This window comes from Pelobates fuscus, chromosome 13 (genome assembly GCF_036172605.1).
Source record: "Pelobates fuscus isolate aPelFus1 chromosome 13, aPelFus1.pri, whole genome shotgun sequence".
NCBI lineage: Eukaryota > Metazoa > Chordata > Amphibia > Anura > Pelobatidae > Pelobates > Pelobates fuscus.
In genome coordinates, this window is record NC_086329.1 from 76,509,193 (window position 1) to 76,522,093 (window position 12,901).

The window sequence follows — 12,901 nt, forward strand, 5'->3', positions numbered from 1 at the left end:
ACTTCTTATCCTCAACTTGCAGCCGCGACTCGTGTTGTAGGGAAATGCTGATCACTAGCTCTGCTCAGAGCTACAGGGATACGCTACACTTGCAGGAAGATTGCTAGTTGCTGAATTGGTGCTTTCTACCACTCTCCAAGATCGGGGACAAGGACATCCAAGCAGCCCAAGCCTCAGCTAGTCTGAGGCAACCGTAACATGAGTGAAAGGTGAAAAGGGAGGAGGAACCCAGGCTCTCCCTGCTCATCTTTATTCTGCCTCAGGCTCCCCATTTATCGTCCCCTTTCTTTGCTTATCTACACAACCCCCGGCAGAGGGTCTCCAAACAATACAATGCAAGCCCCTCCCAGAGATCTCTGTGCCTGGGAGATAACAAAGTCCTCATGCGGAAAATCGTTCGCGGCTAAGTACCGCTGAGTACCAGTCGTGGTTTTCTTGCAAACGTCAGCTAGCGTACGGTTCCATTCGTGAGAAAGGAAAGTGCCGAACCAGAGACACAGAGGGAAAGCTGCTAATGGCGGCTGGGCAGGGTAACTCCCAAACAGGTGTCTTCGACCCGAACCATAGTCCGTTGGCAAGAGGCCATCTTCCACACTCCTCCAGGAGTTCATGGCCAACGTCCACGGTAAAGAGTGTTTGTCACAGGCAGTACTTGGGTGTATGCCTGCAAGGGGAAGCTTGAATGCCTCTCCCCGTATCCATATTTATGGGTTTCTTTAGCTTTTTCTTTTTTTTTTTTTTTTAAATACCCTCTGTCCATCTCCACTATTGCAGACTTATCTAATCAAATGTTTCTCTATGAGAAGCATTTGATTGGACCACAAAGAGGGAAGCATCTGACTTTGCCCAGTATTGGATTCTAGGCTAAATTTGAACATATGTTAAAAGATTAATTGGGCCAAAAACTGGGTTGAGGACCTAAAGAGAGGCTGTACAACAAACATAAATGCTTAGAGAATACATAATAGCAGTGGAGAAATCCTTTAAGACTTGATCTGTTGCCTCCCCCTACTGGATAATACACACCATTAATTATTTACAGCAATTGAGACGCATGCTTTTTCTGCCCTCTGCTAAAGTTAAATCAGAAAAATAAACAACAATGTTTGATGTTTTATTAATACTTTTAGTAAATAACTAAAAGATTGCACTAGTCATTTGACAGGCCTGTAAGTATTTTAATAGCTTGGAAAAAAAGGAGCAACTATTTACATTTAAAACCTAAACAAGTGCATAAGAATTTTGAACATAAAGAACAGAACCATGTATAATTTATTTAATTACATTTCAAGTCCCTGATTATAGATAATTTACATAATGCACCAAATCCTTCGAACCGTTTGGCTTCCAATGAACTGTATGATCATCTGTGAAAACATGTCCCAGCTTGCAATGGGTTCAATTGTGCAAATGTGAACTGATAGAATCTGTGAAATTTTCTAGGAAACTCAAATCGAACTGTACATAACACCTTCTGTCCATGAACAAATGTCTTGAGAGAGAAACTTGCGGTTTGTTACTGTGATCGAATACCCGATCAGTGCAGAGTATTTCAAAAGATCACTGCCCTGCTTGCATTACCCTTAAATCACTTGTTGTATAATAAATTTCTCATCTTTTGCATCCGATTAGAGAAGATATTGTTTTAATTAAAAGAATAGTAGGATTGATTGGTTATTGAAAGATGTCCCCTAGTCTAAAGTAGATGTAAATTTTTTCCGTAACAGAGTAAATGTGGCACGTTTACAAGGGATGCTCTTTGGTTTCTGATATTACTTTCCTGGTGGTTGGTCATGATGCATTTCTGGGGTGTACGTGAGAAGAACAATCATCACCCATAGGTGAAGAAGTGCCTGAAATTAGAAACAAAAATGGACATATTACTATGTGACAGATTGATTAGTTTACTGCTGCATGCACCCTGTACACCCTAATACATGTATTAGGCACCCTCTGTCCATATACAGAGGATTGTGGCATAAGAAGATTTGCATTTAATGCCTTGCCTTTTGTGCAAATCTCAAAACAAAATTGTAACACAACTAATGGTGGCTAGAATTAATACTGTAAAACTACATTTCCCAAGACAATCATCTAGGTCTAGTCTTTAGGTTGGCAGAGCACTGTAGGCAATGTAGTTCCCAAACATCTGTACTCTAAGGTTAGACTGTTCTCTCCTCTCCCATTTGTTAATGTTTTGAAATGATTGAGGATGGCATTTGAAATAATTATAGAAATATAGTCATGTTTGATAGCTGTCCCCTTTCTCCAATTAGAATCGCTCGTAACTCACCATATAAATGATAATGAACAGCCTCGCGATTGGATATCTTCTGAGGAATATGCCTAATCTGATACTGCAAAACAAAAACACAAAGTTTAATCTTAATTACATAGGCATAAATAATTTAATGTGATCTTGCATCATTTACCCCAATGTTTAAGATTAACTTATAACCAAATTTCCTTGGTCCGTTATCATGTGTGCAATCCAGTAATCCATGGAAAGGTAGCTTACTATCAAAACAAAAGATTCATTAAAACTTAATTTCTATAACAATATGCAAGACTAATTTCTAGATCTAAAATCAGCAAGTTTAGGTAAAATAAGAGACCAGTGATGCAGAGTACAGTGGATCAGAAACAGACCTTGTGTGTTTCAACATTTTGGGCACTCCTGATAAAACAAGGACCGACGCACAACAGAATTTACAGAATTCTGGAAAATATTCTTTTTTGGCTGAGATCTTAAATTCCCTGCTCTATCCTCCAGAGTTGTCGGTTTAGTAAATACATGTGGGAAAGGTTTACACAAAGATATATTCACTACAGAGCAAATTGGGGTGATTTTTAGCTAATTACAGCCAATCTGGAAAATGTATCAAGCTCTGCTATAACCACAGCTTAGATATAGCTGATACTTTGCTATTCGTCATTTAGTTAAAAGAAAAAAAGGATTGTGGGCATTATTATCATGCAAAAATTACTTACCAGTGTGGTGATATGGGACCAGAGTTTGCCACAAGAGATTAACTTTATAAATAGGACTAATAAAGGAAGACACGGTTTAAAATGTTTTTTTTAAGGAAGGGATGACCCGACACATGGTTAATCCACTAAAGCGAGAATTCAAACTGAATTAGAAATTTAAGGTCTAAATAGATGTACTGGAAAAATGTTCTAAGCCAGCTATGCTATCATTTTTGCTATTCTAGACTTAAGTAAATAAAGTGAATTTCAAATTTTAGTAAATAACCCCGTTAATGTATTTATTTGAAACATTCTGTTTTGATTTGCATCCTGTTCAAATTTTAATACACTTTTATTAAAAATCGCTTTGACAGCTACTGCTAATGAGATTAGCTAGAAGGATAACTAAATAGCTTCTTTTTTTTTTGTCTTTCAAAAGGATGCAATTGTTTGGTGGTATTTGTCTGAACTATAAAGAAGCAATATATTTGAATCCTACTGCTCAAAACCCCAATGGTTGGGTAGGCAAGGCAAGTAAAAATCTGTTTTAATATATGTTAAACATTCTACAAGAAGTGGAGGTTCACAGGGATGAGGAGGACATCTTTACCTGCACTGAGATATGGAGGTTTTCTCATTCAGGACTTTTGGTGTGAGCAGGGTTAGATGTTAAAACAAAAATCATTGTACAATTGCCGTTTCCACATCCTCTTGTTATAATTTCTTTCCAATCAATTTGTACAATAAAGTTAAATCTGTATTCCTTACACTATATTTCCCTCTGTCCCCCACAGAAGGGTTAAAAAAAAAAATAATAAAAAAAAAAAAATCTTTGTGTATTTACTCGATTCCAGCGCCCATTTCACAGACCACTTCATCAATGAGTTGAAGTGATCTGTGTGCCTGTAGTGTCACTTTAAAACTTAATGGAAGGATGGTGCCAGTGGACACCAGACTCTGTAGGTACTAACTATATAATCTCATTGAAGTGGTTGCAGTGTCTCTTTAATGGAGACTTTCCTTGTAATGCAAAATCAGTATACTTAAATTTGATGAGAGCATCAGCAATAATAGGGTAAACATTCTCAAACAAAATTAAATAAGAGGATACCATGAAATATATTATTTGTTCTGCATTATTTTATTATTTTTATATAGTGCCAACAAATTCCATAGCACTTTACAATGGGTGGACTAACAAACATGTAATTGTAACCAGACAAGTTTGACATACAGGAACAAAGGGGTTGAGGGCCCTGCTCAATGAGTTTACATGCTAGAGGGAGTGGGGTATAGTGACACAAAAGGTAAGGATAGTATTAGGGAAGTAGATTGCTATTAAATTTTTTTCCCTTTTCTTTTAAATTCCTAATGCCCTCTTGGGAATGATTGTTAAAAGGTATTTCTCCCAAACGGTAAAATGAATCTAAAAAAAAAAAAAGTATCTGAAATTCAGCGCCTGGCAACTCTCCTGTCTGTCACAGCAGCCATTACGTGATCCATTCAAAAGCTTCTCTTGGAGAAGCCTATGGTTGGCCATTTTAACAAACTCCGAACCCAAGGAGGGGGAGAGCAAAAAAAAACAAACAAAAAAAAAAACACAGCACCCAGTAATGGAGCTTATAGGGAGGTATGGAGACAAATACATCCCCTTGCAGTTTGTGCGGAAGACATTAGGAGTCATGCACATACTTCCAGGCTGTGAAAATCATGTGTGCAGAGCGTGTAAGTAGCTGACTGCACAAAAGTGTAACTATCTCTGAAACCCTGCACTTACAGACTCCTGCCACAATGACAATTTGCAGAAACGGTCATGGTGGTTGGAGTAACCCTTTTCTTACTGTTGCCCCAGGCTAGCTGAGGGTTGGACCGTAGAAGGATGCTCCTAGCGCTCACCATGGACCATCAGCACAGCACCAGACACCATAACCACTGCAGACCCCACGAACTGCCGCAGCTTGGTTGGGGTTTCGCCGTCTCCTACCCACCCTGGACCTACGACAAGGTTCCAGTGGGTGAACCTCTCTTTCCCCAGAGAGTGGAACAGGAACAAGCTCTTACAAGAGCTCAATGAAGCTAAGGGAGTATGAAGAGCATAGCAATCCCTGGAGGGATATCGCTGTCCCCTCCAAACACAAGTCAAGGCTGCGAGTTAAGGGTCAAGTAGAACTGAAGGTTTAATGGTACAGCTGCTTCTTTTATACTGTATTTCGCGACAAGGTAACCGCCCACGTGGACCTTGTGGGGCACAGGACATGAAATGCACAATCCAATAAAAACAGTTTTTACATTTGAACACTCCCAGTTACTGTACACAAACCCTCCCCTCTGCCTGTGATACAATTAACAAAGACAATGGACTAATTCAATTACCACAGGCAGAAAACATAAATTTTTACCCAAAACAGAAAACACCCCATATCCCTGATCTGGGTGAACAACATATCCAAAAATCACCCAGATCAGAGCAGGGGTTCAAAGTTTTATGGAAGTCTCTTTTGACCAACCGCCAGCATGGCTTTCATGCCCAAAATTGTTTTAGCTGTGCGGCCGGTCTATTTTCAATAGTTAAGTTCTGTTCGTGCAAATAGCCAAAGTTAAAGTGGCGTTCGAATTGTCGAACATTGTTCGACTACCGAAGTTCTATAGAAGGTAAAGTTCCACGCTGGCCGCGTTCGGCTAAACAAGATGGCCGCCGCCACGTGTTTGACTATACGAATGGCGGCCACTTCGGCTGTATCCGAAGTGCCATTTCAAAAGTGCAGATCCTTTTCCATAGGATTTAAAGGTGCAGAAAAGTGTTTTAAAAGGCAATTCACCCCCAGGGGCCATAGTCACAGGGCAAGAGGCTGGCGTTTTTCGCTTTTTACTTTATGTAATAAAACACTTTTACCCTAGAAATCAAGCTAAAGATATTCCCACTTTACATAAAGAATCATAATATTGTTCCACAGGAAAGGTAGGTGTTTGTGATCAGTTTTGTATTGTAAATAGAGGTCATTTAAAGATTTGTTCTCAGACAGTTATGATTTTTGTGTAGTCTGGTATTCACTAGCAAAGTCCAGATTTTGCAATTCTGGCTAATAATGATCATCACTTGCGTTTGGTTTTATTTGGGATCAAACACCTAAAGGAGCACTACAGGGTTATTAGGTCCCCCCCTTCAGCCACTTACCTTAATCCAGCGGCGGCTCCTTCGGCGCTGGTGACCTCTCCTCTCTCTGCCGACGTCAGCTATGAATGCACATGCGCGGTAAGAGCTGCGCGCGCATTCAAACCGCCCATGGGAAAGCATTACTCAAAGCTTTCCTATGGACGTCAGCATGTCTTCAGTGCGATTTTTGCATTGAGGATTGCGGAAGCGGCCTCTAGTGGATGTCAGGGAGACAATGTAACAGCTGTAACAACAGTTACAGCTGTAACAACAGTTACAGCGGCAGGGTTAAAACTAGGGGGACCTAGGTGGGGGCGGAGCTAGCTAGAGACCATCAAAGAAGCATGGAGAAGAGCTCCGTGCTGAAAAATCGGTAATACGCACGAAATTGGCGGAATTTGGGTGCCCACCATACTCACACCTTACCTATCGACTGCTGAAGACACGATGGGCAAGAAGAATAAAAAATTAAAGCCGGGCAGGCCGCCATCCAGCCGCGACATCGGTGAACTCCTGCGGAACTCACAGAAGGCCGCATGGGAGAAAATGGCGCTGGGGGAAGACACATACTCTGACTCTTCAGGCGACTTCTACCCAGACCTGGGTGAGGGCGCACAGAGAACCCGACCCCCAGGACCTGTGCCCCAGCCACCCCGGCGGAGGAACCGGCCACAGCAGCCCTGCTCACCAAGATGTTCACTGAACTCAGGCAAGACCTGGCAGCGGACCGGGCAAGCTTTAAAGAGGCCATAGAGGGGGCCACCACAAGGCTCACCCACCTGGAGGCCCAGACAAGCACCCAGGACCAGCGCCTGCATAACCTGGAACGGAAAATGGAAGACCTCCATACACAGCAGCAGAGCACCATAGAGAAAATGGAAGCCTTAGAAAACCATAGGAGAAGAAACAACGTGAAGATAAGGGGGATATCCGACAACATAGGGCTCGCTGACCTCCCGCATTATGTGAGACGCTTAACTGCCACACTTTTGCAACCTAAACAAGCTAAACTTGTGAAGTTTGACGGAGTGTTCAGACTGCCCAAGCCGAAAACAGAGAGTACAAATGCCACGGCCGATGTTATAGTCAAATTCCAGACAAACCAAGACAAGTCAGCCCTATTGGCAGCAACACGGGGAAAAACTCCCTTAACATTTGTAGATTCTCAACTACAACTATTCCCTGACCTCACAAGAACCACCTTAAGCTGGCGGAAAACGCTCCAACCTAATCTACAAATATTGAGATCGCACAACATCCTGTACCGCTGGGGCACACCTCGGATACTTCCATTCACCGCCAACGGATCTGACTACCGGGTGAAAAACCCACAAGATCTGGACATCTACCTGGGCCTGGGATCTGGACATCTACCTGGGCAAGCGGAATCCGCGACCACCTCCATAAGGCTGAACCCCACCACTGCCAAGGAGTTCGTACCCAGGTCAGCCAGACATACCGCAGCAGCAGACAACGCGACCTGACAACGGCAGACTCGTTGCTGTATTTTCCACCTCATTGAAGGCCACAAAATCCGCCAACGAGTTTCACTGTTTTTTCTTTATTATTGTTTTTTATGCGTTAAACTGTTTTTTCTTTTTTTTCGTTTGCTGGACTTCACTGTACCACACTGATGCGGAGCAAGTAACTCCGCCTGGACTCACTGAAAGGGAAAGCTAACGTGGCTCCATTTGAGGGCCTTTACATTATTCTCATATGTTATGACTTGTTTCCCCTCCCCTTCTTTATCAGTCCCACAGCTACATCCTCAGACAACCCGAGGGGATTAATTAGCTGAGGGTCGCGCTCTTAGAACAGAGCAGCCCACCCAGATGTCGACCGGCCCTCTCCCATAAGGTCTGCCAGGCCCACCCAGGCTCCAACCACCCCCCCCCCCCTAATTGATGTACAGGTAAAACGTTAGAACCCAAGGGGGGCTATCATCCTCCCCCTAGAGCACTCAAGCCTACATACCAGATTTACCCCAGTCTTGATTAAGACCACCTTAATCACCTCGCAGCAATCACCTGCTGTTACCCTAACACTCATGACCCTCTCAGCATACGACCACACAGAAGATAGCCTGTATACCCCCATCCTTATGCAAAAAACGTATGGGCCAAGGCTTTCCCAGATGCCTCTGCACTGATAGCATCGCCACACCAATCTGCCGGGAGGGTATAATCATTAGTTACAATTTTCAATATAATTCACTTTACCTATTGGTGTTGCCAGGTCTAGGATCATCCCAGAGTCTCTCGGTCTGCCAAAACCGACTATATACACTCAGATGTTCTTATAGACAACACCCAAGACATTCATCTAAATGCTCATAATATGATTTCATATTTTATAGCTCTGTTACCGTCTATATGCATTATGCATGCAAAAAAAAAAAGTGCAGTATTTCATGTACAAATGTTTAGACTTCACTAATTATTTTACTTCTCTGTTATATTCTGTATATAGTGCAATTTTCGAACCTATACGTGCACAGCAAAAACAAAGAATTAAAAAAAAAAAAAAAAACTAGGGGGACCTAGCACTCAGACTACTTCATTGAGCTGATGTGGTCTGGGTGCCTATAGTGGTCATTTAAATCCCATACCCAGATTTCAAATATCCAAGTTATTTGTCTGCTGGCTGCTAGGGCTGCCAGTGAAAAAAAAAAAACATTCCCTTGCAAAGAGTCCTGATTTTGTTTAAATGATATGGCTCCTATAGTGTAAAGAGGGTTTGAATGTGAAAAGCACCGATTTTAAAGGAACACTATATGGTCAGAAACACATGTGTATTCTAGACCCTGTAGTTTTAAAACCAACATATAGGTGGAACCTTATTGGCGCTGGCCCCGACCCCAATCTGCCTCCTTGCCTTCAAATCAGAATTGATGAGCTCAGCTAATCCAATGCTTTCCCATAGGAAAAGCATTGGATTGGCTGAGACCGTTCGGTGGTGGGGACAAACGCCAGCTTGGCCAATCAGCATCTCCTCATTAAGATGTATTGAATCAGTGCATCTATATGGGGAGAGTTCATTGTCTCTATGCAGAGTGTAGAGACGCTGAACATCAGTGCTGCACTACCCCAGGAAGCACCTCAAGTGGCCGACTTAGGAGTGGCTAGGGATCAATGTAAACCCTGCCTTTTCTCAAAAAAATTCAAAAGCCTACAGGGTCTAACTACATTAAGCTGTAGTTGTTCTGTAGTGTCCCTTTAAAGTTGATACCGAATGCATCTGGGCAAATGGTGCAGATTCAGTTGGAAGTAATTTAGTAATTACTTATTGTAAGAATTGCCATTCTGGTTGAAATGTAATCCATCTGGATAAAACCTAGTGTTTAAGGGATTAAAGTGTAAATTGAACCACTAATGAATCCAATATTTGCTTGGGTAGGCAGCTGGTAGCTGCAACAGTTTCACCATCTTAGTAGTCTGAAACTGTGTGGATCAATGTTTGAAGATTTCCAGAAGTATAAGTTCCCTATTATCAATGCAGCAGGGAAGGGTACATGCCCTCATTGTAGCACAGTAACTACTCAAATGAGCTGTAGGAGTTATGGTGCTTTCAATATTCCTTTAAGTGTGTGATATCTGTGGTTTTAAATGAATGGCTGCAAGAGACTAGTTATCAATTGTTGCATTACTGAAAATGCATATAAAGTTGTATATAGACAAATATCTCCTACTGACCCTTGATTCACATGGGTGACAATCATTATGTTTTCCCTGGACATAAAGATAAAGCATGGATTCTCTTTCTTTCCGGTTTAGTATATGTCAAATTGTAGGTTCTTTACAATACACAAGACATATTTTAATATAGCTCAGAAATGTATTTGAAGTCCCCCCTATGGAATCCTACCTATTTAGAGTTGTGCTCCACAACCGTGCAGAGTTCAGCCAATTTATATATGTAAGGCAGCAATATATGTGGACTTCTCAAAACTAAACTGGATTGCTAATAAGGTATTTAGAATATTTGACAGTAACGTCTGAGATGTGTGGTCACCATACCTGAACTGATCAATGCTGTTGGCAGCTTTTCGGACCTTCCCATACATGCCAGCCACGCCGGGTTCAGAATCGCTGAAAAGGACAGGAACATTTCGCAAACGGGCCCCTGGGGAAAAAAATAAATGAAACAATATTGGTGATCAAATAAACTAAGAGCATAAAAGGAATAGCAAAAGGAGAATATAAAAGGAATGTGCTCCAATGTAATGTGTGTAATTGTGTTCCAAATTGCCATAAGAGCACATTTGCTGAGATCAGGCTACACCTGTCTATAGGCATAGGAAATGAATCCACTTCCTATGCTATATTACTGGGGATCTTTTCTTCAGATTCTATTCCGCAAAATCATCTACCACTGTTTAGCTAAATTTTGTCAGCCAAAATATTCAGGCAGTTTAAATGTTAGTGTGACACTGGCCCCACTCTTAGATTCAGGGCCCACCCGGTATAAACAAATAAAAAAAAATGTAAATCTCGCTTAATCCAGCAGCACCCCAGTCTCATCGTGGTACCACTCCTCCCTCCTTCTTAGATTATTTAGCTGGATGACCTTGAAAGATCAAATGGCTTTATGGTGCATGTGCAGCAATTCCCTCCATTCCCAACCCAATAATGAAATGTAGGCAGATCCACTGCACACCTATAATAAACACGTATTTGCAAGAGAGACAAATTAGAGGTTCAAAGTGCATTACATTTTTATGGGATTGCTTTTTTTTTTTCTTAGCATTCCTTCTTATTGTTTTTGTATTACATTGGAATACAATTGCATACAGGCTGGCATAATAAGATGAAACAGAGTGACTCAGAAAAAGGTAAATAAACTGTGAAATGACAAGACGCTGTTTAAATGGTCCGATTACCTCTACTGTACAGTTTGAGTTCCCTCACTTTAAAAAAAAAAAAATGTTCTGGAGAAGAAATCAAAGCAGTTCTGTAACATAAGTACAGAAGATGTATCCCACTGCTTGTTCTATCCAAGCCAAAAGTCCAAAGCCACACACAAGGGGAGATTTACACTAACCTCAAGCGATTACATATTCAATCTAATAACGATAATGAAGGAAAGACGTTGCACTTTTAACTTACACAGTTTGTCTTTTGGATTTCTGATTTCAAACTCTTTCCAGAGAGAGTGTTGTTTTGGACAGAACAAGCAATATATAAATGAGGATGCATATTTGTCTGCTCTTAATTTTGTTAATAAATACTCTCAACATTACTGTATAGCCTTATGTAGTTGGTACAAGAGAGCCAATATGACCAGTAAGGCGTTTAAAATTATCTCAACCATCTTGTAATTTCATGTTTGTTTATACTTTCTTCTTTAGGTAGTGTCACCTTAGTTTGTATCTTATATGCAATTGTATTACAAAATCATACAGAGGAAAAGACAATAAAAATATTTAAATATAATTGTGTAAGTAGTCAAAGAATTTTCAAAATTCCTTTTTACCTTGGTCCACACTTCAGATATAACTACAGTGGAAGTCCCTACTTCTACATTAGTGACATAAATCCAGACAATCTCAGTAAATGAAGTCCATCCAAAACGGTCACTAATGCGGAAATGGGGGACTTCCAGTTTAGTAATAACTGAAGAATGCCCAGGGAACCCAAGTAAGTGTCGGTGTCGAACTGTGTAACTACTTATGGTGAGAAAGCTCCACGAGACTCCAGGCCCTATAACCACTACAGCATGTTACAGTGATTATGGTGTTTGGACAGCTCTTTTAACAAACGTTTTAAAAAAGGTTGTGTTTTAAATACAACGGAATATAATTTATAACATTTTGCAGTGATCATTACAACTACTTGCTACGCTGTATGTGTCACCTGATGTATGAAGTAAGTATGTTGCAACCTATTAAACAGTACTGGTCTAGAAGCTAAATGGTTAGAGTTTGAGGCAAATTCCTGCATAAGGGTTGTTAGTAGTTAGTTCCTTCCTCAAGCTTTATATCCACGTGTGAGATAAATTGCATCTATTTACCTTCTCCGCTGTCCACCGTAGACATATTGATGGACGCTCCATTGCTGCTGTTCCCCTGCACAGTCTTGAGTTGAGCCTCAAGACGCTCCAGCTGATACACCAGTGAGTTCTTCTCAGTGCTGAGGTTCTCCAGCATGGTTTGTTTCTGGATCAGGGTCTCAGTAAGTTGGTGTAAGCGGCTCTCCAGCTCACTCTGGCTGCTGCTACTCAAGGCCTTATTAGTTAGCTGAGAGAAGAGAAAAAGTAAATAAATGAAATGGGACAAACAAAAATGATGATCTAGTTCTTCGCTGATATTTGTGTACGGGATAGATCTCAATACTCATGCTGCCTTTTATTGTCAAAGCATGTTAATTGAAGATATTCATAGACTTGTCTACTAAACATTTAATCGTGAAAGGAACTCTACCACCCAGTAACAAATGTCAGCTCAATAAAGTTGCTAATGGAGCAAGAGTGTCTAAGAGCCTTCATGGGTTAAACCCCGGAGTTGGCCAGTGCCAGACACCTCTTCCTTCCACCCAGCCACCACAGTATCAGGGAAGGCTGCGTACAATTTCTTTCAGTGGTAGGGAACGCTCAGCAAAACCTCTTTATGCTGCATCATCCAGGAGGATGCAGTGATTTAGGTCGCCAAGAAGCAAATTCAGGGTTAAAACGGATAAGACAGCACCCACACATCACTGGCACCTTAACTTAAGTAGGCCAAAGTTGTTATGAAAGTGGGAGTGTTCTTTTAACTCAGTTATTCTGGAGTAAAAACTTTCA

At 41.2% G+C, this 12,901-nt stretch overlaps 1 protein-coding gene across 1 annotated transcript in view; it reads right to left on the minus strand.

Annotated features, from left to right (window-relative positions):
- Positions 1 to 1,101: 1,101 nt before the first annotated feature.
- Positions 1,102 to 12,901, minus strand: part of GOLGA5 (golgin A5) — a 36,627-nt gene continuing 24,827 nt past the window's right edge. Inside the window, exons 10-13 of the mRNA XM_063440524.1 lie at positions 12,134 to 12,359; positions 10,141 to 10,246; positions 2,294 to 2,357; positions 1,102 to 1,853 (exon numbers count right to left, since the gene is read on the minus strand). Of these exons, the coding sequence (XP_063296594.1) occupies positions 1,773 to 1,853; positions 2,294 to 2,357; positions 10,141 to 10,246; positions 12,134 to 12,359 (477 nt within the window). The 3' untranslated portion in view covers positions 1,102 to 1,772. The remainder of the gene's footprint in view (positions 1,854 to 2,293; positions 2,358 to 10,140; positions 10,247 to 12,133; positions 12,360 to 12,901) is intronic.